Source organism: Haliotis cracherodii, unplaced genomic scaffold (assembly GCF_022045235.1).
Source record: "Haliotis cracherodii isolate W230 unplaced genomic scaffold, xgHalCrac1.p SCAF_10, whole genome shotgun sequence".
Lineage (NCBI taxonomy): Eukaryota > Metazoa > Mollusca > Gastropoda > Lepetellida > Haliotidae > Haliotis > Haliotis cracherodii.
This window is the reverse complement of record NW_027266265.1, coordinates 26,993,823-27,020,607: the sequence shown is the minus strand read 5'-3', so window position 1 is coordinate 27,020,607 and position 26,785 is coordinate 26,993,823. Positions and strand designations below refer to the sequence as shown.

General features: G+C 39.2%; 3 protein-coding genes and 1 non-coding gene across 4 annotated transcripts; 2 read left to right on the top strand and 2 right to left on the bottom strand.

Moving 5' to 3' along the window:
* Nucleotides 1-4,451: 4,451 nt before the first annotated feature.
* Nucleotides 4,452-4,542, bottom strand: Trnam-cau (transfer RNA methionine (anticodon CAU)). Its single transcript is given in 2 exon segments — nt 4,452-4,487; nt 4,506-4,542. It is a non-coding gene; the product is annotated as a tRNA-Met (tRNA).
* Nucleotides 4,543-4,815: 273 nt separating this feature from the next.
* On the top strand, nt 4,816-5,293 carry LOC139448416 (huntingtin-interacting protein K-like). The gene has a single exon (XM_071229973.1). It carries the CDS (start codon nt 4,850-4,852, stop codon nt 5,210-5,212), a length of 363 nt encoding a protein of 120 aa, XP_071086074.1. The 5' UTR covers nt 4,816-4,849; the 3' UTR covers nt 5,213-5,293.
* Nucleotides 5,294-11,341: 6,048 nt separating this feature from the next.
* Nucleotides 11,342-20,301, bottom strand: LOC139454221 (heterochromatin protein 1-like). The gene is made up of 5 exons (XM_071235799.1): nt 20,245-20,301; nt 17,982-18,131; nt 17,347-17,643; nt 15,927-16,162; nt 11,342-15,013 (listed from the first exon to the last, which is right to left on the bottom strand). The coding sequence occupies exons 1-5, from the start codon at nt 20,275-20,277 to the stop codon at nt 14,857-14,859; spliced, it is 873 nt and encodes a 290-aa protein (XP_071091900.1). The 5' UTR covers nt 20,278-20,301; the 3' UTR covers nt 11,342-14,856.
* Nucleotides 20,302-21,774: 1,473 nt separating this feature from the next.
* Nucleotides 21,775-26,548, top strand: LOC139448411 (cytochrome b-c1 complex subunit Rieske, mitochondrial-like). The gene is made up of 4 exons (XM_071229960.1): nt 21,775-22,038; nt 24,092-24,235; nt 25,157-25,459; nt 26,176-26,548. The coding sequence occupies exons 1-4, from the start codon at nt 21,843-21,845 to the stop codon at nt 26,337-26,339; spliced, it is 807 nt and encodes a 268-aa protein (XP_071086061.1). The 5' UTR covers nt 21,775-21,842; the 3' UTR covers nt 26,340-26,548.
* The last annotated feature ends 237 nt before the right edge of the window (nt 26,549-26,785 follow it).

The window sequence follows — 26,785 nt, the reverse complement described above, 5'->3', positions numbered from 1 at the left end:
ACGCCGAAGACCTGGGTTCGATTCCCCACATGTGTACAATGTGTAAAGCCCATTTTGTGAAATGTAACAACGTCTAAAGAACTACATCGTTCAAATGTAACAACGTCTAAAGAACTACATCGATTAAATGTAACAACGTCTCAAGAACTACATCGTTCAAATGTAACAACGTCTAAAGAACTACATCGTTCAAATCAACGTGTCAACAGCAACAAAAAGAGAGCTGACACATTTGTTATCGTTTTTGAGAAGCTCCGTGTTGTTTTTTTTTGTATAGATTCTGGTATGATTTACTAGGGTATTCAAAACTGGTCTGTTAACAAAATTATCTTTATCAATAACACTTTATGATAGTCACTAATCAACGCAAATAAGAAAAATAGTTCATGCCTTTAAATTGCACTTGACCAGGTACATGTAAGTCGTATACTGACTCCCTGATTGGAACACATGACGTATATCTATGAAAGAAAGAAGAAGAGACAAACCCAGTATCAAAATTTGTGTTTCTCCGAGATTACATACATGAAATAAAATTACATATTATTGTTTATTGTTCTAGTCTAATCATTTCGTTTTGAAATCACCTTTGATAGATAAGAAAACGGTAAAATGTCAATGAAATCGTCCTCCTTTGTGAATGGTCTTCTACCCATTTCATGAAGCATATCATTGACTACGTATTGTATTCTGGGCTATGTTTTGGTCATCATGCTCCCTTAACAGATACATAGACGGTTTTGATCACACGTGAATCAATAAGTCAGCGGTATGACAACATGACGATAACATCTACATCACTTGAACAGATGGTAAGCCCTCTACACTCGCAGCTAACTTAGCAACATCAATCTGCATGTGGTAGGTGAAAATCAGAAACAAAACATTTGGGGGGAAGGGGCTGGGGGGAAATATTTGTACAAGTATCACTTGTCCCCAACTTGTATTTTCATGATTCAAATAAAACTGTTTTCTATAATGTGTGTGTGTGTGTGTGTGTGTGTGTGTGTGTGTGTGTGTATTGTATATATATATGAAGATGCAGGCTTCTATCGAACCCTTCGCTGGTATATCGGGCTAGAGTAAACTGTATTTGGGTTTTAGTGATAGTAACACTGGAATTTTGTGAATGTATGATAAACAAATCAATGCGTCTATATTGCCACACTTAAACCTATGTTCCTTCATTTAAGCCAATGCTACTGCAACACAACACATGCCCCGTACATAAACCTTCACACGCCTACACCCAGTGCCTTAAACATATTTCCATATATTTACCTATGCTCCTCTCCTCTCCTGTCCTCTAACCTACATGCCCCTACACCTAAACCTGTTCCTGTCCTCAAACCTACATGCCCCTACACATGAACCTGTTCCTGTCCTCAAACCTACATGCCCCTACACATGAACCTGTTCCTGTCCTCAAACCTACATGCCCCTACACATAAACCTATGCTCCACTTCTCAAACCTACATGCCCCAACACATGAACCTATGCTCCACTTCTCAAACCTACATGCCCCTACACATACACCTATGCTCCACTTCTCAAACCGACATGCCCCTACACATAAACCTGTACCTGTCCTCAAACCTACATGCCCCTACACATGAACCTGTTCCTGTCCTCAAACCTACATGCCCCTACACATGAACCTGTTCCTGTCCTCAAACCTACATGCCCCTACACATAAACCTATGCTCCACTTCTCAAACCTACATGCCCCAACACATGAACCTATGCTCCACTTCTCAAACCTACATGCCCCTACACATACACCTATGCTCCACTTCTCAAACCGACATGCCCCTACACATAAACCTATGCTCCACTTCTCAAACCTACATACCCCTACACATGAACATTTGCTCCACTTCTCAAACCGACATGCCCCTACACATAAACCTATGCTCCACTTCTCAAACCTACATGCCCCTACACATGAACATCTGCTCCACTTCTCAAACCTACATGCCCCTACACATAAACCTATGCTCCACTTCTCAAACCTACATGCCCCTACACATGAACATCTGCTCCACTTCTCAAACCTACATGCCCCTACACATAAATCTATGCTCCACTTCTCAAACCTTTATACCCCTACACATGAACATCTGCTCCACTTCTCAAACCTACATGCCCCTACACATGAACCTGTACCTGTCCTCAAACCTACATGCCCCTACACATGAACCTGTTCCTGTCCTCAAACCTACATGCCCCTACACATGAACCTGTTCCCGTCCTCAAACCAACATGCCCCTACACATGAACCTGTTCCCGTCCTCAAACCCACCCACACACACACACACACACACACACACACACACACATATATATATATATATATATATATATATATATATATATATATATATATATATATGCTCCCCTACTTTAAACCTACGCTACAGTTAAACTCATTCTTTCCCACTTAAACTTACGTTTATACATGTATATTTAAACCTACGCTTCACACTTTAAAAATTACTCACTAAAGGTGAAGAACGGGTCTTTGGGAAATAGCCTAGTGTTCTGATGTACTATTGTAAAACCCATTCAAATTACCTGCTTCTTACTTTAGCAGGGAAACGGAGTTCTTTTGTGAACCGCTACCATTTGCTCTCGTGTTCAATTAGGGAGAATATGAAGTACTTGAATATAATCGTATAAAAATGATAAAGATGTTATTATTCTTGGTATATATTTCTGGTGTGAAGCCACGCTAACACAGAGTGGCACCTAATTTCCTCTTCAACAGGTAGCCATTATATTGACGTTGTATACACAGATGGTGGAATTCATTACAAGTGTGACTAAGGCTATTGCAAGGAATATCCATGAATTTTATGATATGGAGCTAAAATAGACATAAGTGAATCAGATGCCAGCTTCATCGACTAAGTGGTTCAATAAAAACAGAAAGAAGGCGCAAACGCTTCGATCTGACTGCTTGCAATGTTGTGTTCTGGCAGACGGCCGTGTGTTGACAAGTGCCAGCTGTGCACATCCTCGGCCGATATCGGTTCCAAGACGCTCTGTCGTTCGGGCTCTCGTATAGATTAATGCGTTCGTGTGTATGGAACACGCATGCGACGATGTTGTTGGAAAACATTAAGGAGAATAAGTCGTGGAATATATCAATAATAACGGTTTATATTATAAACCTTTACACTGACGCTATACCAGCAGGCTGGCAAACCCTGTACAGCTGTTGCCTACATCGATAAACCGTTCTAGGTGGATCCTGCATTATCTGCTGCAGGCGACACCTTCAGACAGGATCCAGAACAGATATAAAGTTACGTGACTCCGACTGCCAATATTGGAAGCTTGTCTGCTTATAAATGACATTGTTTTCGAACCGAAGTCTAGGTTTTCATTGTTAACTGATATTTCCAACATTCATCTCTTTAAACTTAGATAACGTAACTTTAGATCTTCCTATTTAAAAGAATAATTATTTTTTTACAAACAATTTCTCGCTGATCATTCAGTACCGGATCGTGCATTGCTATTGTGCAACTTGACGTCAACACCTACGTGCGTCACACTTTCTCGTCCCACCTAGAATACTCGTCATGCGTAACCAAAGATCATCATGATCTATGAAAAGGGTCATCTCAGTGGATCTTCTTAGTGATGTATCTATATCATTGTATAATGTAATTTGTATAGCCTGTATAGTGCCCCGATCGCCGCCATTACACCAACTCCGAAAACCCGCAACTCCAATGAACCTTGTTAAACGAGATGGGTTGTATACCAAGTAAAAAATCGATTGGATAAACGGGGTTGCTGAGTAACGTAAAGTGAGGTACTATTTTTTTCTTTAATATTGTCTAATTCTGATCCCAAGACTGGAGAGTTTTCTATGAAGAACGTGATTCGGGGATTGGTAATCTTGAGCAGGGATGAGCTCTTGTGAAAACAAAAATGCAGCTTCGGTGACGTCGTGCTTTATCATTCCGGATACCTACATATGCCTGCAACGGTATTACTCAACAGTCGCGGATGTAATGAACACACACGTCAAAGTAACCTTGTCATATGAATCATTCACCGCCATACCTTGCTTTCGGTATTTGTTAGATAATTTACTGATGGCCAGATCTTGCAATTTTAAGTAAACTAAATGTGAATATTTCAGTTCCAAAAGAACGATTACTTGCTCCTTCTTTGTCTGCGGCATTTAACCCTTTGGTGAAAAAGTAATTTATGCTGATTTATCGGACTGAAATGTTTCGTTACTTTACAAATATACTAATTAAAAGAATACTGAGCACAGAACATCCGAATCTTTCATTTTACTGTAGTTGTCTGTCATGCTATAACTTCTTTCGAGTAGTATACTGTTTGTTGTATATTTCATACGTTGAATGATTCATAGGTATAAATATACTTTGCGTATCTTTTTGTCGAAAATGAAAAAAAAAAGAATTGCTGCCCCGGGTGAGGATCGAACTCACGACCTTCAGATGGCTCTTGCCAATGTGATTATGAGACTGACGCGCTACCTACTGCGCTACCGAGGCCGCTGGTTGATTTGGGAGGCTTATATTATATAAACTGTCCGACACGCTCTTTCTCTTTTCCTTACATGTTTATGTAAAAAAAACACATTTTCTTCGATAGGGCATTATGGACAGTAAGGGCCATGCATAAATCATTGCTGATATGTATTCATAGACAAGATGCATGATTTAAGTTGATTTATGGACTATGTTTCTTCTTCCAAGGCTTATAATGCATATGAGATTGAAGCGCATACGCATTGTTCGAGTGCAACTTGTCAGGGAGGAACCAAGGGAGGTAAGCGAGGAACCACGCACATGTTCCAACATGGCGACGGAGGAAGAAAACGTTGAAATCGAAGAGAATGAAGATAAAAAAGAAGGCAAATCAAAGAAAGTTGCCAAACATGACTCCGGTGCAGCCGATTTAGAGAAAGTCACTGATTATGTCGAAGAAACAGAAATCTCCGCTCAGAGCATCAGCGATGCCATGCGGGTTGTAAATGTCAGCAAAGCCAAGGAAGCTTCTGAAAGACAAGAACGAGAAAGAGAACTTTCAAAAGTGAAAATAAACAAAGATGACGTAGATCTTATTGTGAATGAAATAGAAATTGGCCGAATTCAGGCGGAGAGAGTTCTGAGAGAACATAAAGGGAATATTGTGGAAGCACTTGTTGCACTTACGAACTGAGAACAGAATACAATGTAACCTTATTGGGACATTGTTCAATATAGATGGCCATTTTCACCACTTAACCCCGAACCTGAACATGAAACTTTGCCTGCAGTAATTTGAGACGTTCTGTATGAAGATCTAACTGAATGTTGACTTTCAAAATCAAATTCATCAAACCTCTTTTATAACCAGACATGATCTAGACCAATGTCTTTAGATTATTTATGTGTGGAACAGATTCATTAACAGTGCATCGTACAAGAAGAAAAGAATACAGGCTATATGTTGAAAGAATGTTACACATTCTCCCCTTTTTGTTCAAGGAGACTTTCTTTCAACTAGAAACAAACCATGTATTGAAGCTTGTCACTGTGCATGTATTTGAAATTGTATGGTACATGCATATGTAATAAACATATATGGGACTAACACCTTTTTTTCTTTTTCTTTTTTTAACAATTTCAACATCATGATTTAGTCCATGTGAAGTTTTAAACCTGAAGATTCTGAAGGCTTGAAATAACTTTGGATAATATAGCCTCTTAAATTCAAACTCATTGATGTAATACGACTAATGTACTAATTTATAGGAATAATCTAACTTACACATAAGTGTTAAGTCATTTGTATTAAACTCTCACGCTCTAGATTGTCACTGCATGTGACACATTATTCTCAACTTAACCTCATTAAATATATCCTTGCAAAGATTTGATTAATTCTGTGTTAACAGACAAAGGATATGGTATGTAGTATGAAACATGAACATGTTTCAAAACTCATACTTACATTTTGTTTACATATTTGACATTAAGGAAGAGTTAACATAAAGCAGTCTTTCCAGGTATGATTTTGTTAATAGATGGTGTAACTACTTTTACAGTCCAGTGGAGGTTGCAGGTAGCCCACTGGTCTAACGTACCACAGAGTTGTCGTGCATAGTTACATTCCTTAGCCATGCCAGGATCCACCGATTAAGGATTCGCATCCCCAAACCAGCCTAAATATGAGACATTATCATTGGTAACTAAGTGTGGGCGGTACTACCGATTTATCAGTGAATTGAGGTTTATTCTTAAATATGTATTAGAGTATGATTTGTTTTATGTTGGTATATCAGGTGATTTCAAATAGTGATATTTACCATGTGTTTTTTGTAATACACTTGCTAAATACCTTCACTTCCCTGGAGCGTGCACCCGGGGCCCCAAGAAAGTTACATATTTATTGAATGAGTAATGATTGTTTTCCCAGCATCATTTTTGTTCTATTTCTAAACTTCAATTCATACCTTCGTTTCAGATTGCTTCTTGAATTCAAAATTAGAATTGTACAATATACCGCAATACGTATCTCATTATGGCCTTGTGCATCGCAGAACATTGTGATACACTTTTAACATTCAATACCCATCCCCATTCTGTCCCACAACCCCAGAAGGGAGACAAGCTTGTGTAACGGGTGAACTATTCTGTCCCACAACCCCAGAAGGGAGACAAGCTTGTGTTACTGGTGAACTATTCTGTCCCACAACCCCAGAAGGAAGACAAGCTTGTGTTACTGGTGAACTATTCTGTCCCACAACCCCAGAAGGGAGACAAGCTTGTGTTACTGGTGAACTATTCTGCCCCACAATGCCAGAAGGGAGACAAGCTTGTGTTACTGGTGAACTATTCTGTCCCACAACCCCTGAAGGGAGACAAGCTTGTGTTACTGGTGAACTATTCTGCCCCACAATGCCAGAAGGGAGACAAGCTTGTGTTACTGGTGAACTATTCTGTCCCACAACCCCAGAAGGGAGACATGCTTGTGTTACTGGTGAACTATTCTGTCCCACAACCCCAGAAGGGAGACAGGCTTGTGTTACTGGTGAACTATTCTGTCCCACAACCCCAGAAGGGAGACAAGCTTGTGTTACTGGTGAACTATTCTGTCCCACAACCCCAGAAGGGAGACAGGCTTGTGTTACTGGTGAACTATTCTGTCCCACAACCCCAGAAGGGAGACAAGCTTGTGTTACTGGTGAACTATTCTGTCCCACAACCCCAGAAGGGAGACAAGCTTGTGTTACTGGTGAACTATTCTGTCCCACAACCCCAGAAGGGAGACAAGCTTGTGTTACTGGTGAACTATTCTGTCCCACAACCCCAGAAGGGAGACAAGCTTGTGTTACTGGTGAACTATTCTGTCCCACAACCCCAGAAGGGAGACAAGCTTGTGTTACAGGTGAACTATTCTGTCCCACAATGCCAGAAGGGAGACAAGCTTGTGTTACTGGTGAACTATTCTGTCCCACAATCCCAGAAGGGAGACAAGCTTGTGTTACTGGTGAACTATTCTGCCCCACAACCCCAGAAGGGAGACAAGCTTGTGTTACTGGTGAACTATTCTGTCCCACAACCCCAGAAGGGAGACAAGCTTGTGTAACTGGTGAACTATTCTGTCCCACAACCCCAGAAGGGAGACAAGCTTGTGTTACTGGTGAACTATTCTGTCCCACAACCCCAGAAGGGAGACAAGCTTGTGTTACTGGTGAACTATTCTGTCCCACAATCCCAGAAGGGAGACAAGCTTGTGTTACTGGTGAACTATTCTGTCCCACAATCCCAGAAGGGAGACAAGCTCGTGTTACTGGTGAACTATTCTGTCCCACAACCCCAGAAGGGAGACAGGCTTGTGTAACTGGTGAACTATTCTGTCCCACAACCCCAGAAGGGAGACAAGCTTGTGTTACTGGTGAACTATTCTGTCCCACAACCCCAGAAGGGAGACAAGCTTGTGTTACTGGTGAACAATTCTGTCCCACAATCCCAGGAGGGAGACAAGCTTGTGTTACTGGTGAACTATTCTGTCCCACAACCCCAGAAGGGAGACAAGCTTGTGTTACTGGTGAACTATTCTGTCCCACAATCCCAGGAGGGAGACAAGCTTGTGTTACTGGTGAACTATTCTGTCCCACAACCCCAGAAGGGAGACAAGCTTGTGTTACTGGTGAACTATTCTGCCCCACAACCCCAGAAGGGAGACAAGCTTGTGTTACTGGTGAACTATTCTGTCCCACAAACCCAGAAGGGAGACAAGCTTGTGTTACTGGTGAACTATTCTGTCCCACAACCCCAGAAGGGAGACAAGCTTGTGTTACTGGTGAACTATTCTGTCCCACAATCCCAGAAGGGAGACAAGCTTGTGTTACTGGTGAACCATTCTGTCCCACAACCCCAGAAGGGAGACAAGCTTGTGTTACTGGTGAACTATTCTGTCCCACAACCCCAAAAGGAAGACACGCTTGTGTAACAGGTTTTAGTGGTGAAGTATTCAAGCATGCATGAACATGACTGTCTATTTGTTCCATATTTCAATTGTTTCAGAGATGCTTTGAGGTATTGATGTGAAGATCAAACCAACAACAAAAACTCAATACAGCCCTTAATTTGATCCAGTGCAGCTACAAATTGCCACATCCACCACATAAGTACCTGAAAAGTTACAAATATAACAATTTTATAAACAGTGATGATTTTTAGGAGTCATTTGGATGCCTGATCACACAGGATGCCTATTTGCATGTGTGCATCCAAGGAAGTATCTGATTTGCATTCAGTTGATGGGCATATATAATATCTTCCATGATATACTAATGGAAAAAAGTAGCTGTGCTGTGCTGTTCTTCATATAAAATGGTGTAAATGTCATGTTATTGAAAATAGCAACACAATGTTTGGTCATTCGTGTAATTATGGTTTATCACAACAAATTCATTGACAAAACCTTAGGCTGGTAATAGGTACGACACACACTAAAAGGGGTTGTGCAACAACTCCGTTATCAATGTCAATATCGAGTGTGACCACCAAATGCCAACCTATGATTGGCCCGACTTAGCTAGCATTACCAGCTGGTTCTGGTCCAGTCACAGGCGTCATTCCATCTCATCCCAGACATGTTCAATGAGGGAGAGGTCTGGAGAAACGGCCGCCCCTGGCAGTACAGTATTGTTAATGCCTCCTCAAAAGTTTGTTACAACACGTACAACGTGTGGGCACGTGACATTATGTCCCCCGTACATGCATTTGCACAAGGGGGCACGGTAGGCCCGCGATTAGCTGTGGAGAGTTGCGTCCCTTGAGCACGCCAAGCACCTATGATTGTGAATTTGAATCCCAGTTTGCCCCGATTTTGTTTCTAGATTTGTCAGCACCATACCCGTGCTTGTGGGTTTCACCCAAGTGGTAAACGTCTGAGACCTGCATCACTTCAGGATTTCCACCCACATTTAGCTGACACGCCGTGATATAACTGGAATACTGTTAAAAGCGGCGTTAAACCAAACTCACACACTCATTTGCACAAAGAGAAGAACTTGATCTCGAATGATGTCATCCCGATAGTGTATGCCATTCAAATGGGCATTACCAATGAGTTGTTCACCCATGAGTTGTGATGCCATTCCCACACCAAACTGACCATGTTGAATAATACAAGTATTGCTAAAATGTTTCTCCTGGACGCCTGTGTAGACCCTTGAAAGATGGACTTTATAATGTCCCAGTCTTGTCATTAGAACCTCAGATGCTGTCTACACATAGCTGGACATGGCTGACAGTGACGTTGAATCAAAATAGGGAGTCAGGGCCGGATGTTCTGTTCCCTCAAACAGTTGCGTATGGTTCTGCCACTAATTGGTCTCGACCCAGGACATGTCCAAGCTGTTAATGTGGCATTTTAGTATCGATTCCCCAGATGCACCAACTGAAAGTGGTTGTTTTGTTGATGTGAGTGTTGCCCTGCTGCAGATAACATCTCCAAAGAGTTGAGACTGTGAGATGATTTTTTAATTTGAAGTTTACACGATATACAGCTTTTCCATTGGACGACACAATTAGACGTTCATACATTTTTCATGAGACCATGTTCTTACGTAAAAACTGATGGACTACTTCCACATTCCTGGGAATTCCCTAGCACGAATACGTACAGAAGCATTCTTTCTCATCATATAGACCCTTGCAGTGAGTCTACAGCAATATATGAATTTACCTAAGTATCTATTTGACACGTCTTTATGGTAACCTTTCAAAGATCGGCCAGTTGATCAATGATGACTAAAACATGTAACCGCCACAGGTTTATTGACAACTTCCGAAATCTCTCCTGACACGTTGATTGTGTCGGCCATTTTGACGTCTTGTACTTGATGTAAATGTATTACGAGGCAATGTTATCGTGACTGACTTACTGAGGTAGTTCTTAACAGACCCTTCTCATCTAATGGTGATATCATTTGAATACATGTGTTTTGTCAAATGTTTCTGAAGAGCAAGTTGTGCATACATACGCTCATGTCACCTCTCTTTGAGGAACTATTTTATTCAGCGATAAAGCTGGTTGTTCCTGTTTGCAGCATGTAGGCATTGTGTAAGCGTTATTTACGGTTAAACAGGATTTTCATGAGCACCTAATAGCTAAACTATCATTGTCTGCTGTTCACATTTGGAAACCATGTGTGAGTATCATGCTGCCAACAAACCCATAAACATCCAAATTGTGCACCTTGCACATTGTTAATCACCATCTTGAGGTTGAGATGTCTCCATGAATGTATTAAAAGATGACAGTACATCTTTTTTATTGAACTTTCTATGAAGCACAGTTTACTTTTTTCCTGTCAGTATAAAATTGGAAACACATGATTGTCGTTTACAGAGATGAATGAAAAGGCTCACGTTGAGAGGCTTGATGACATGGTTCACGGAGTGTCATCATACCCTAATGGTGTGGGACGTTGTTGCTCTGGTTTGTCATGCTCAGGCTTGATTGTTTACAGGTTGTCATGATACATGTTTAGCTGAAATATTGCTGATTATAGCAGTGGACAACAAACAATCAAGAGTCAAGTTTCCCAACTTGAAGCTGTGTGGAGTAGCAGATGTTAACTCAAGAAATGTGATGGCTAAAGGGAGATGACTCTAGGTGTTTGTGGGACTGCAGTCACCAACTAACATCAACTTGATTTTTAGAGGAAAACGTACAACCACAAGGTTCTGAAGTTCACACTTTATTTTATGAATGAAGTACAAGCATCTTTTGTGAGGTATAGATACATTGTGCAAAATATTCTGGCAACATTGTTAACAGGGTCCCCTCATTGAAGTGCTGTAGGTCCCTAGCCCTTGCCTCCATGGCAGCAGCATGTTGGCTTTGTCAAGCCAAGAGGTAACGGACATACCAGTCATGTTGGCCAAAACACTACTGCCGTCCTTGAACATATTTTGCTATTTGACCTGTCAAAAGGAAAAGGCCTGGAGAAAATTTGCCTGGACCATCCTACCAACCTCTCCCAGTTTTTTTGGTTTTCATGGCATTCCTATCCAAAAACCTTTTACCATTTCTCCCTAATGTATGCAGATAATTTGATTAGCTAGTGAGTGAGTTAAAATTTAATGTCACATCGACATTATTTCAGCCATATAGTGAAGAATGTTTACAACTGAGTCATTTATGCAAAGGTATATTTAAAAACAATTTATGAAACATATTTGAGCACAACAATATCATGTATACATTTTTAAAACACTGGCTATAGGCCACCAGTAAGCAAAGCCAAGCCATCTTGCTGGGAATCTTTGGGACTTACAGTACCTCGGCTTCCTGCATGATACTCCAGCAGGAATTACGTCATCACTTTAGCTACTGGTGGTTGTGCATAATACTAGACCATATTAAAAAATACTCCGCAATGAGTTGGCTTAAAAACACTGGTTGATGATAGTTACATCAATTATGATAGGATTACGTCTCACACAGAGGGACAACAATAATGTTAGACAGAGCCTTCAATAATGTCAGTTGATAATAGCATCACACCAAATTAAAAAACAAGCATTTAACTATTCACATACATATCTAAAATTTATTGTACAGACCAATTTCTTTCAAATAGCTGATAATGAGATGCCCGCTGACATGGGAAAAGGGATCTTTCAGATTTACGCTTTGATTATGTGAATCCCTTGTGATTGCAAAGTTCACACAGTTAAGCAATATATCCCTGAGGGTGAACCTTTAACAACAAGGGATACACTTAGGAGGTTGGTCATTATCTGTCTTAAGCAGATATTCCTGGGTAAACAGACTGTGGCCAATACGACATTGTCATAAAACAAACTTGTCATGTCTTGACTGACAACCCAAGAAGGTATGACAGACTGTTGGTTTTAATTTGTGAAGTTTATTGATTCCTACCAGGGTGTCCCACCTTTTTGCATGAGATCCTGAGTAAAAGTCTTGATAATTAGATGAAACATTGTGTTCGGCGGGGTCTAACATATGGTTTTCCAGTATTGCACCTACTGTGAGTTTTATGGCACAATGACCAAATTTTCACTTTGGTTACACAACTATTATGCTGTAAAGGTTGAATCAGGGTCATACATGTCAGTGCGTCACTTCCGTTCGGTCATGTGGTCAGGCTTCAGACTTTTTTCTTCAGCCTAGAATGTCATACAGCTTCATTTCTGTTATAAGGTAAGCAGAAGATGCATTAAGGAGTAATGCAGGATAAATTAAAACATTGACTCATTTCTCATTCTCAACTACAACACATCACATCTGAGATCAAACATGAAAATGTTGAGCTAAGTACAATTGTATTGAATTAAACACAAGGTTCTGGGTAATTGAACTCCTTTTTTATAACTCAATGTGAGACATTTTCTTTGAATAGAAATAAGAGTCAAGAACTTACAAATTTGTTTTGTTTTATTAGTATATGTAGGCACATCTACGTCACATCACTGCATACTGAGTTTTGGTGAAACAGTGCTACAAGGTTACAGATGCATGTTCATGAACACTTCTTAGCTGCCCATTATGAAGGCCATGTCTGGCTGCTGACTTGTTGCACACTGTGTTCACTTCATGATCCTCTAGTACATTCAAGAATAAATGTTCAGCTCAAAAGCCACTAACTTGACTTCTGCAATCTACACTGTCTGCAGGAGGCAGTACATAGTACATACAAGCTATAACCTGAAGCACTACATCATAGTATTTGCATATCCTTCATATGCATTGTCCGAATACTTCTAAATACAGTTTACACAACACATGAATTAAAAATCTAATAAAACCAAAGAGGTTGAAATTTGAAATGTTTGGCACAATTTTCATTGAAAATCAAGATGATTTAGATGAGAAATGAAATGAAACATTAAAACTAGTGACAACATTATGACCAAAAGTAATTATTGAGTAGTAAGAGCATGCAGGATAATTAATACAGTTATGTAAAACATGGCTATGTAAAGTTAAAAGTCTTAAAAATGCTAAATTCATTTCATGAGAGCGAAGTATGTAAAAGAACACATATTTGGTAGACAAACTCCACTTACAGTGGTTAAATGAAATGAAAGATGACATTGATTAAACATGAACCTCTGAGCAAGAACACCATCATCAGGTAGTACACCTTCATTTCTGTAGTAATGTCTCCTCCACAGATGAGAAGGACTGTTCTGTGTGTTTCCTCTACCATGGATCTACATACGTGACAGTTGGTGAACTTCTAGTATGAAGTGGAATAATGTGAAAATATCTTGGATGCATATTGTTTGCATACATATTCAGTAACATTTCATCTCCAAACCATATAAGTGTAGAACAACTACCCTCATTACAAAGGAGATACTGTTTCTAGTCAAAAGTTTTCAATTTATCATGGTATGATTAGCTGCAAAACTGGTGTTCTTTTCGTGTCAAGTGTTTCATGATTTGTGTTGATTCCATCTACATGATTTAGCATATAATTGTCAAATGCTGCCTATTTCAGAGAAATAAATTGATAGCACTTCTGATTTTGTACACATTATACTTGTAAAGCAAAAATTACACAAAATCTAAACACAATGATCTAGAAACTACATAAATATTATAACATTCTGCAAGGCTGAAATTTACGTGCTAAGACTAGATCAAGTAAGAATATAAAAATAGCTTGAGGAAGCCCATTCTAAGTACACATGCCAACAACGATGAACATCCATTAATTCCTCCTATACAAAGTGTCCTCACTGTACAAATTCATTATCCAATGCTGCATCCAAACTGGCGCTACAAATGGTAAAAAATATCTGGTTTTGATAAACAATACTAGACAGAAGCTTTCAGTCTGAAGCTTGGTTTGACATGTAAGGGGAGGTAACTCTTTCTTTGGTCCATGCAGAATTAAAATGATGGGAATGTTAAGAATGGAAATATAGAATAGCTTAATATGGAATCTCACATATAGTTTGAGCTTACAGTTTAACTGGTAAAATATTTCAATATCATATTTATTCAACAAGTAGAAATTAAAGCGACCCGTTGAAGAGCTATTCTTTAAAAAAAAAAACTGTTTAAAACTTAAAAAGAATCAGGAGATATAAGATTCCAGACTGAAACGTCAGAGCAACCACTGTAAATACAAATTTCATGACTTCAATAAAAAGTGAAAATGCACAATTTGACAATTCCAATCCTGATTTCATGTGTTGCGTTGTTGAATGTGGAGATGCTACAACTTCTGCCTGCTGAAGTCGAGTCACTGTCCCTGCTATAAGGTACACACATCTACGAATGTCTGCACTAGAGGCCGCTGTGGCCTGAGAGAGCTCCCTCTTGGTCTAATTGGTGGTCACCTTCTTCCAACTGTTGCGGGTGAAGTTTGCTGCTGTCTCCAAAACCCTTACCGATGACCTCGTCACACACTGCCACACAGCAACAACAGCTCCAATTACAGATGTGTATAGACCAACTAGAAACTTCCACATTTCAGATGGGCTGCAATATAAATTTGAGCTTCAATGTGAAACAAACCTGAACCATTTACTACAGTAAATACAAAGTTCTTCTAACACCTGAAAGGTGACTTTGACACTGGACCTATATTTTTCCAAATCCGTTTCTTAGCAGGGTTCCATCCCGTAGAAAGTACATACCAAGTTAATGATAATGCCATTCATACTTTTGGAAGAAAAGTGTAACCACAAACATTTTTCTTGTGACCTCGACCCGTATCCATTTCATGACACGTGTCAAAAGAACTGCACACGACCATTTGGAGCGGCTCCACAACTTGTGGGTTACTAGAAATGGGCTTCACACAATGTACCCATGTGGGGAATCAAACCCAGGTCTTACATGTGATGAGCAAATGCGTAAAGCACCAGGCTACCCCCACCACTTCCACGGCCCATTTGAAAGAATTCTATGAGGAATCATATCTGTGACAAGTCAAACAGCATTCTACTACTTGCAGCAGGCAACTAAAATGGATATGGTGGCAAGGCTTGGTGACAACGTCCATTGCTTTACATGTACCCTGACTCATGGTATCAACAACTGGTGTGACTTGCACTGACTTGTACACGGTTATACACGATGCATTAACATACTGTTGTGCTATAGAAACAAAACCTGTCCAGGCTAGTACAATATTTCAGATCAAAGTATTACATGTTTGATTTTCATGTTTCTAGATACTGCATTCGCTGTATTAAGTGCCCTGCTCCAAAAAGAGACTCATGACCAACTTTTCACCAATCTGTTTCAGTGAATATATTGTTTTGGTGACATCATATGGCATTGTTCTCGACTACGATACATCATATTACTCCATATGACCAGTCAACTTTCAGATACGCTAAAACAGTGTTACATGGTTAATGAAAGCATAATGTATGTGTGCACGTACCTGCAGTAGTTCTCCACAACATAGCTGAGAACAATGATGGAGACACAGACAAACAGAATGAGGACTGCCGTGTCAGCCGTCTGCCACAGAGTGTACAGGCTATTGCCTATACCTTGCTGTGGTGAGGCAGCCACAGGCTTCCCGTCAACTTTGTCCTCCATCGTCTTCACCTCTATCCGAGACTGTACAACACGTGTTGTCTTCACCTCAGACGGCCTCGAGTCGTCTCGTATTTGCTTCAACAGGAAGAAGGAATTTCTATCAGTCATATAAGAAACACTGTTGACTAAGGGTGTTCACAAGCTAACTTTTCAGGGTAATGGCCCAGGTTTGATTCCACACATGGGTACAATGTGTGAAGCCCATTTCTGGTGTCTCCCCATGTGATGTTGCTGGAATATTGCTAAAAGTGACGTAAAACCATACTCACTCACTTTCCTTCATGTACCCTGAATGATTCTATCATTTGCAATGCCATTTATGCCTTTAAATAAGCAGCTAGTTTGAATATATGCAAAGCTTTAACTGCTTGTATGCCAAGAAGTTTCATGGGTTTGAAATCATTTGCAAATTTTCATCAAAACACCAAACACTGTATCTTAATAGCCAAAAAGAGAACAGTTTTATGATCTGATAACTATTTACATGCACAGTAAGATGTTCATGGACACATTCTGTGAGTATGATGCTAAAATACCTTGTTTGTTTACACTGTGTGACAGATACTGAGATAGCCTGAACAGTGTCAGTTGCAGTGTTTATTGGCAGGGTTCAAAATTCAAGCTGGATTTTTCAAGGTCAAAAACATTTTCAAGGAAAATTTATATGCATTGATATTCGACCAATTTAAAAATTAACATGAAGTACTTTTAACATCAACACTTTGACAGTTTTAGAGCATCAGGTATTCCAAAACTAATAACCTGATACCATTCCCCATCAGATTTATGTCTCTCTCCTTTCTACATCACAAATATTGCACCGTATTTCTCTACCTCGACATGTGCAACAATTTTTAATGCTTACACCATGTGGTAATATGCACGGTTCAACACAAAACTTAAATGATCCTGTCTAAGTGCATTCAAAACAAACGTATCGGTTAATGGGACCACATGACCTCCTTTCAATATTGGTCAGAATGAGGCTACACAGCTGCTACTGATACTGGACTAATTCTGATAATAGCACTGCCATGGGATTTATTTACCCAGTTGTAATGTTGACAGGGAAGTAAACAAAGCCGTGACATTAGATTGAAAACTGTTTCTGTAAATATTTCAAGGGGATTTTGCTATTTAAATTATAGCACCTTCTGAAACCTCTTAATACAAATCCAAGTTCAAGTTCAAGTACTCTTCATGTTTGTCCAAACCCTGATTGATCTACCAACAAACAACTGCATCCTATAGGAACTCACTTTGACAACTTCTGTCGTCCTTTCAATTCTGCCTGGAGTTCTGTTTGTAGAAGTTTTTGTGACAACTTCTGTCCTTTTTGACTGTCGTGGTGGAGTTTCTGGCTGTTTGGCTTGTCTCCCCCGCGATGATGACCGTGACCTGGATCTAGGAGTTCTACTGAGGGCTGTCGGGGTTTGTGGTCGACTGCTCTTTGACTTTGTTGTTCTGCTTCGGCTGGTGGATCGAGACCTTGACCTTGACCTTGACCGTGACCGTGATCTTGACTTCGAAGACTTCTTCTGAGCTTTAGCTGGCGCCTATGAGTGGATTTAAGATTGACAAAACTAAAGCGGGAATTACTGTATGTACTCTATAGTATTGCTACAATAGTATTGATAATTATTTCAGCATGTTTCATTTTCAGTCTTTGAATCTTGTTTTTTTTCATTTCTTTAACACAAGTTTAACAAACAGTCTTGACTTTGATAATTAATTGCAAAAATCTGCATGAATTTAGGGGACTTTTATGACCAAATGTTCATCTAACAAAACTGAGAAGTCTATGAGTATACAAATGAAACAAAAGTCTTGATTTTGATCTATTTCTAACACTAGCTCCACAGAAGTTACTTCCGTGAGACATAAATCCCCTTACCGTTAGCTTGATGTATGCAGCCATGGCAGCGGCACAGTTTGAGAGGTTCTTGCCAGGTTCCCAGCTGTCCTCTTCCTTCCCAAACCCTCGCCATCTCACCAAGTACTCCAAAACACCTTTCCTCTTCCTCTGATTCAAGATCTGGTCCACCTGCATAGTAATAGATGAATTCTAGTTATTGTTTAACGTTTTGTACTAAGTGTTTATGTTGTGAGAATGGATCTTAAAATTGTATCCTGTTTTTAAAACAGTATTAGACCAAACTTTTCAGTTTCAAATGCCAACATTCCCCTGTTCAATACTTTACACCTAACCCTTACGTTACCAACCATCAGACACTATATTATGCTAACTGACATCCTCATATAGTGATGTTCCTAAAAGGAAGGGATGTCACAATACAACAATCTCCTGAAATCAGGGATGTGAGCAGGTTTTCCCGAAAAAAAGAGGAAAAGTCTAGGGTGGTCTGGGGGCATGCCCCCCCCAGAAATTTTTAAAACATTTGATTGCATTTTAAGCAATTTCTTGCAGTTTGGACAACATTCGCAACAAGAAATGTAATAAGTCTATGGCAAAAGTCAATAAGTCAAATAAACAAGATGGCAGATGCAGTAAAATTTCGAAGTTTAATCAGTACTTTTAAAAAATCGGGCATAGCTTTCACGGAGCAATACTGACATAAACTTCAACCCCCATCCCCCAGACACAAGGACAACTGTCATAAGCGTGCAATGTCTGACCCTTTCCCCATGTTGAAGCATATTGAAAAAAACTGACCTTGTACTTACCTTTTGATGAAAAAAAACAAAACTCCATTGCAAACATAAGACATTAATACAACATATATCCCCATGACATGGGGTTTCGGACGCTGAAGAAACATTCATAGTTTTCTCGCTTATCACATGAACAACTGTAAAACATCTCATTCACTTACAGGCTAAAAGACCACTTTGTCTTAAAAACAAGCCATCAGCTGACTGAGTATTTACAATTTCTGTGTGACGCCACACCCCACGTTATAGTGCAAGTATTCGTGACAGAAAACGTATGATGTCCGAAAATCTATGTTGGTGAAAGCTCTGATCGAAAACAGGACAATCCGCGCAAACTGTCCGGTTTTCGATCATATTTTTCAGGGAGTTTTTTTTTTAAATCTTATTAAATTTTTACGCGGAAGATGATTTTTTCCGAGGACTACTGTTTTAAAAAACGATTTTCCGCGTTTCCGCGGAGATTTGACATCCCTGAACATAGCAATATTGATTGAAAATAGAAGTTAGATCTAAGCATAATGATGTGCGGAAACCTCATCAGCAGTGACATCCACATTTCAAGAAACACCCCTTGATTGATGTCTCACACCATTACTTAACTTTTTAAAATATTTTGGATGTCTACTTTTTTTCAATACTCATGAATTGCTTTGAGTTTGGTATTTAATTCTGAGGTTTATTCATAGCTATTCATATTCCATCCATGCAAGTAGTTCTTTTCTGCGTATTTTGAGCTTTATCATCTTTTTTTCAAATTGTAATGCTGCTATGTTTTTGGCTATATTAATGACATAAAGTAAACATGGTGGGTAGGTTCCGGTAAAATGCATACTGGTGTATCCCTAAGGTGTGTGTGAACATACAAACACAAAATCTCTATTTCATTGCACTTTACATTCTATCTAATATTGCGATTTCAAACATCATCTTTCCCACTTCTCTAAAACATTAAGTAAACAATACTCTTAAGCGTTAACCTGACCTTTATGTAGAGCCTAACCTTTGACATGCATGTTTGATCACCATCACACTTGAAGCGCAGGTGGCTGGTAGTTAAAGTAATGGATACCGCATGATCGCGACAAGCCCTGTGCGCTTGGCCTGTATAAACACTTGGGGAACATGGTAGCCTAGTGGCTTCTTCGACAAGTAAGAAATATTGGTATCGGCTCTAGGCGTGATCCTTTACTTAGCAGATTTAATACCATCAGAAAGTTACAATGCTACATACTATGAATTCGTTAACTGATAACAGTAACTTACAGTGTTTTTTACGAGACGGTTCTTTTGTTGACTCTGTGAAGACGCACAATGCGGAAATCGAAACCACACTCTACTTAGTCGTAAACATTGACATGCTCACCAAGTAATAAGAATTGATCTGCCGTATGCCAAACAAAATTAAGTAGGAGTAACAACAAAATGATATTTTCAAACGAAACAAAAAACTCAGTTGCCCGAGAAGTATTAAAATAAAGGTTTACCTCGTAAGCACTTTCGCTATCTGAGCTCGCCATTTTTGAAAGTACCAGACTCCCATGATGCACTGCGCAGGATCGGTAATTCAATACAATGTCGCAATAGCAAACACTTTTTTCTGTAGCTGCTAGGGAATAATTAGAGCTCGACATGGATGTTTCGGAAATCGGAGAGATAATGTTTATGTGTATTAAAAAAAAGAATGTTAAAATTAGTTATTATCATATACCTTTGACTTGTGTGCGACATACAGAACAACGCACGGCAATAAGTATTGTATTCGCCTACAGACTAATTCCAAACACGTTTCATTTCATGTTTTTCTTTCAGATAGTAACCGTGTTTCTGGTAGAATTGAACAATCTTGCATGCAGATATTTCCTTCTGGTGACACGAATTTGATGTTAAAATATGATTTGGTCCATGAACGAAACTTTCGTGTTTATATAGAAATCTTTGCAGAAACAAGTGTGATAGAGCTACCATGTTATCGTTGAATAAATTCAAAGTCAGTCGGTTGGTATTTCATATCTTTTGCACATCAATCTCTTCAGGTTGGCATGGTAAACCTATTGCTACTGGCAATTTTAGAGATAACTAAAAAAGACAGAGAGGGAAATAAATAATATACTGCGCGCCATGCATATATTTCACATACACACTTCATTGTCAGATTAATGTACGTTAGATAACTGTTCTCATTACACCGGTTCTCTCCCGGTTATTCTACGAATTCACTGTAAATTGTGTTTACGTGTTGTGTCTACGAATTTACCGCAACCCGCCCAGTTGATGGGGACCCAGGCTTGCACAAGTCTATAAGGCAATAATTATGCAATCATAATTTCTAGATTAAATAAATAATGATAATAACAACATGTTGTTCCTATAAGAAACTGACTTCATTAGACTGTCCACTTACCTAGTCTCGCCTATTTTCAGGATAGAATTACTATACACCCATGGATTTACCATTTAGAAAGGCTACTGGGGACCATTCCAAACCCGGACTGCCCATGGGAGTAAACGTTATATGAACTAGTTAGTGTACTTGTATATACACACATAAATTAAACCATGCATGATGTTACTTGTTTTCAAGAAAAAGTATTAAATAGATAAATATCCATGTACTTGTTTGGTAGAGATTCTTTCTTAAACCTACGTAATTCATTCAAACCTTTATGCAATATCCCATTGTTTCAGAAAGTGACCTGGCTATTTTTGGAAACGGTTAGCTTTATATTTACAGAAATAATTCTCACTGGTACGGTCTTGTGTTATTATATGTGGGTTCAAAGTCATCTTTTCGTTGTACGGAATTAGAGGCCTAATGTTAGATTCTTCTTGTATATTTCCCTCATTGATAGTCTTTCATTTTTTTATCACGTGTAAAACACCCGTTTTGTGATTACAAATGGTTGTCGAGGAAACACTTACAACGCGAAATATGAAAACAGAGGAAATATTTAGCTATGTCAACAGAGGTCGAGTAAACGCTGCAAGAGTTGTGAGGCAAACAGCTTGATTTACTTGTGACGTAAAACGTCCTTTACCACAAGTTTCGTAAATTTCTGGGGACGGGGTGAAAGTCACCACCAAAATGATATCTATCCCTAAATCTGCGGTTCTCTCTGCAGTTTCGCAGGTAGTTCCTAATGCGGTAAGAGCATCTGTTCCAGGTGTTGTTCAAAAAGGCGAAAAATATGTTGTTCGGCAGCCTAAAACAGCGCTCACACATTTCTCAATGTCAGACCTGCTTCCGAAAAATGCGTTGCGGGCCACATCAGGACTTGCTTGTGAGTATGATCAGAACGCGATATTGCTATCGATATAGACCAACGGAACTCGGGGTCGATAACTAAAAGATAAGTGTACAATCAAATGAAAGGGAAACTATTCATAGATACTCATGATATATGCATGACTTCTATTGTGTAACGTTTGAATCTTAACCATGTCCCCATGTTGACCAGTTGCAGACATACCCTCGTAAGGCAGATCTAAGTAAAACTATCTTAGGGCCTATAGCTTTACAATTAATCAGTACAATAAATTAATATACGGTATTGACACCTTGATTGAAGTATCTATATACATAATCTAGGGCACGGACGGGTAACTCAGGTACTGATGACAATAACAATAAAACTCCATGGTTACACTATAAGTTAGGCCTACTGATTTCGCCTTTCTTTCTGACTATATGATGTGTTTGAGTAAAGATTAGGCTTCAGTCAACTTTACTGCTTGCATGATCAGATCGTTTTGTCATGTATCTAAACTGTTTTTGCCAGGGCTCTCGTAATTCAGTTCCCAATGGGACACAATGTACCTAACTTTTGAGACCTACAGGGTACTCAGGTAGGGTCGGGTAATAGGGGGGCATGTACCTGGATAGTAAATTTGGATTCGTCCCAGCCCTGACCTAATCATTTTAATCTTGGGCCTAATCCTGTTATGGATCCTTAGTGAAACTTTTTTCAGTAAGGTCCAAAATATTGACACAGAGCTAGAATTATGCGGCATATTTGGCTAGAATACAGAATGCCAGATACCTTCCACCATATTGATAAGGAATGTGCACAAGCTTTTCCTTAGTAACGATTTCTATGTTTTTGCCAATATTTTTAGTCAACTACAACTACAGGGTTTGGGGGCTTGCCCCCCACCATGACCTGAAACAAATACTATTATAATTAACATTATTAAGTGTCTAAAATACTACTCAGTGTTTGTTGGAATATTTCTCTGATGGATGTCAATGATTAAGTTGATGCATGCCATTATGGAACTTCTATTTTGAGTAATATTTGTTCATGTCCAATTTTTGATGTTTATGAATTGCTGCGATATTCAGTCTTAAGGTTTAATCATATGAAACCATTTTTCTGCTTATTTTGAGCTTCATCACCCATTTTATGGTCAAGCTGTCATGTGCTGCTATATTAGAAACATCAAAACAATCATGGCAGATAGGTATTTGGTATTCTTTAGGTGTTTCACATAAAATACACAAACTGAATTCAATGAATTTTTGGTTGCTTGTTTGTGTGCTAATATTCATTAAAAATTATAAAAAAAACAACCCATATAACAGTGTCTTGCATAACCGTGTGTCTTTATAGATAATTATTTACTGATGCAATGTGGGCACCATGTAAATATGAATGCTACTGCAGTGAATCATGCAAAAGTGCTACATCTCACTTATTGTAACTTAAAACTGTATTTTTGTTGTGAGCTGCATTTGATGTGGAATTGCGTAAACACATGTCTTCATATTGGTTTAAAAATACCCAAAATACTGGCAAGGGAGAAACTATACACTGGAACTCCGATGCACCATGATCTGTGGTCTTCAATACTATCCACAATACATAGGGCTACATGACGATACAAAATAGTATATTTTACTTGATCATTTGAGCTTCTTATTTCTTTTTTGTGATGGATTTAGTTAACAAGGAAGAAACAGTTTGTCGCCATATTTCACTCAGCTGAAAGAAACAAGTATTTCAGTTCCTGCCTTGTGTTGTTATTCTGGAGTATTGAGTTATGTATCATGATGTGGTGTTCGATATCATTGCACCTCTACAGATTCGACCCAAGGGATTAAAGATATATTGAATATCCAAAGAAAACTATCAATACCTATGTGACTACTCCATGATTCCAAGCAGTCTTTGGAGCTCGGTTTATAGACTAAATATCCTTTCTTCTTTTGTGCAAGTTTCGTTAATAATGTTTATAATGTGTTTATGAATCAGTCTATATCTAGATGCAAGTCTGATTCAAGTTTTATCAGTGTACTTAACAACTGATTGTTCATGACTGCTTTGTCATTTTCAGCTTCAAATCAAGTGAGGTTTGCTCACACAGACATCCCAGTCCCTGACTTCTCTTTTTATCGTCGTGATGGAGTCAAGGATAGTCACCAGTCCTCACAGAACTCAGTTGTTGCTCGACGGTCTTTTACTTACATGATTGTTGGAGGTAAATAAGTATATTTGTCTTGGTGTGGATAATAGCTATGTGTATGCTTTAAGGTGACCTAGAAATGGGGGGTTAGGAAGGGGGATTGTCCTATGCAAGGGGCACAGCATCTCACAGTTTCTTCTCGCTGTTAAACTGGGTTACTTTGGTCTAGTTAGGAGGGGTCACTTGACTGATGATAGCCAATAGAACTTACTACTTCAAGTGAATGTTAGTCTTGAGCATCCGTCCCCCGCCGTGATATCGCTGGAATATTGCTAAAATGCGGCGTAAAACATACTCACTCACTCACTCTTGAGCATCCATAAATATAACTGACACATGTCATTCTAATAACTTTCCTACATAACCATAACAACTTACAACTGATGAAGACATCGATCTGATTCACTAGCGAATAAAGAAAATTCAAACTTCTTGGAACGAGAGTTATCCTCCTTACATCATTGAGACCAATAACTTATCATCATGACCATTTGTGAACGTACCACTCAGTGTTTTACCTTGGCCTCTTTAGTCATGAGTACTACTCTTGACTTCCTGTAGTCATTTCATTGGTAGGTCAAAGTTTGCGAAAGGTCATTTTGATGAGATTGAGGTAATCTTAGCATGTAGTTAATCCTGTTTTGCTTATTTAAAACATTAATTGTTTATTGTTCGGCAAGTTTATTTCTGCAGTCATTGAAATGTGCAGCTACTAGCTGACTCATCTTGCATCAAAACACGAGGCTGTGTACTCGCGGGCAGATTACCACGGAGTAGGCTCATCACTGTCAGACTAATGAGTGATTTGGGTAATTCGTTGCTGTCAGATTAACGGGTCTAAATAGCACTGATTTAATCGGTTCACATCATTAGTGTCGGATAAAGCCGATTGTTGGATTAACGAGACTTGACTGTATGTGGTTCTCTTCTATCAAGGTGGCAGTGTGACTGCTGCATATGCTGCTAAGAACATCGTTACAGACATCGTCAGCACTCTCAGCGCATCAGCTGATGTATTGGCTTTGGCCAAGATCGAGATCAAGCTATCTGAAATTCCAGAGGGAAAGAATGTCACTTTCAAGTGGAGAGGCAAGCCTCTGTTTGTCAGACATCGTACCTCTGAGGAGATTGAAGTGGAGCAGGGCGTTGATCTCGGCACTTTGCGACATGCTGAACATGACAACGAGAGGACAACCAACCCGGAGTGGCTTGTTTTACTTGGTGTTTGTACACATTTAGGTGAGCACATGATTCATCTAATTTGATGTTATAATTGTAAGCACTGCTGATTCCGAACAGTGAGATTGTAATGCCCTTACCCTCCTCCCCATCACGCATTATTGCTTCTTTCTTTTCAACTGATCCTTCTCAGCCAACTCGTTTTCTAAAGGTTGCCAACTTGAGAATAAATGTAATGAATACATTGTCACAAAATTAAGATGTTGTAATACTGGTTATGGCCTTTTCTTTTGAAACTGAACAGTACATACTGTCTCTTCATCACTTCAACACTCCTACTGATAATGGAATTTGCATTAAAAACTAGTACCCAAGTAGCTTAAAGGACACTGCATTATTTTTGGCCATAGCAGTTTGTCCCGAAAAATGTTGATTTAATTATGAAATGGTCACCCCAGGTTAAAGGTTTGGTACTTATCATTACAACCAAAATCTCGGCAAATCAAACTGAAATGCTTGTCTGTGAAAGTGTTCAAGTTGAAAACTGATGTGGTTGGACTGCTAACCAAGCTGAACGGTCTTGTGCCCATTTCTTGTCTTGGTCAAAATAATGCATGTGAGACATGGTTTTGGTCTAGTCATGGTTATCTTTAACTTATAACTTGTATTCAACATTTCAAAAACTAAGTGAACTCTGAGTGGTACTTTCACAAATCACTTCTGTCTCTCTGTCTTGCTTGTACCATGTAATCATGTTTACATTCTCCCTGTTTCAGGCTGCGTTCCAATAGCCAATGCTGGTGACTTTGGCGGGTATTACTGCCCTTGCCACGGCTCCCATTACGACGCCTCGGGTAGAATCAGAAAAGGACCGGCTCCACTGAACCTGGAGGTCCCTGTATATTCCTTCCCTGATGAGGGAACACTCATCGTTGGTTGATGTTAGTTCTATTTAGTGTGTACGAACCATGTAAACTGGCAGTGTGATCGTCTGGACATTCAGCAGTTGTACAGTTATTTCTATGGATGAAAGGAACACAGTTTTCCCATCAGTTCCAAACATCAGAAAATACAACCTTTCATCTAGGTCTGTGTTACAGACAATTGCTCTGTGAAATAGTCTGTTTTATTAAACATAATTGTCAAGTTTATATGTGTTTTTATGACTGTTGCCATGTGTGGATTTTTCAATAATGTGCTGTCTTTATGGAATGCAAGTGAAGAAAAACACCAATCTTCGTATACAATACTGGTCTTGACATTTCTTTATGATGAGCCACATTTGAGTTAATAATAATGATATCATCTTCTGAATATGTCCTGACTTATTAACACGCCAATGGAGCATTCAAACATTACTTTCTGCCCAAGGAAATAAGACGGTTG

Excerpts from the sequence above, each read along its gene's own strand:
- LOC139448411 (XM_071229960.1), top strand. The coding sequence starts at position 21,843 with ATGATATCTATCCCTAAATCTGCGGTTCTCTCTGCAGTTTCGCAGGTA. Across the intron at positions 22,039-24,091 it reads GGCCACATCAGGACTTGCTT|CTTCAAATCAAGTGAGGTTT; the intron begins GTGAGTATGATC and ends TGTCATTTTCAG. Across the intron at positions 24,236-25,156 it reads TACTTACATGATTGTTGGAG|GTGGCAGTGTGACTGCTGCA; the intron begins GTAAATAAGTAT and ends TCTTCTATCAAG.
- LOC139454221 (XM_071235799.1), bottom strand. The coding sequence starts at position 20,277 with ATGGCGAGCTCAGATAGCGAAAGTGCTTACGAG. Across the intron at positions 18,132-20,244 it reads ATAGCGAAAGTGCTTACGAG|GTGGACCAGATCTTGAATCA; the intron begins GTAAACCTTTAT and ends ATTACTATGCAG. Across the intron at positions 16,163-17,346 it reads GGACGACAGAAGTTGTCAAA|CAAATACGAGACGACTCGAG; the intron begins GTGAGTTCCTAT and ends TTCCTGTTGAAG.
- LOC139448416 (XM_071229973.1), top strand. The coding sequence starts at position 4,850 with ATGGCGACGGAGGAAGAAAACGTTGAAATCGAAGAGAATGAAGATAAA.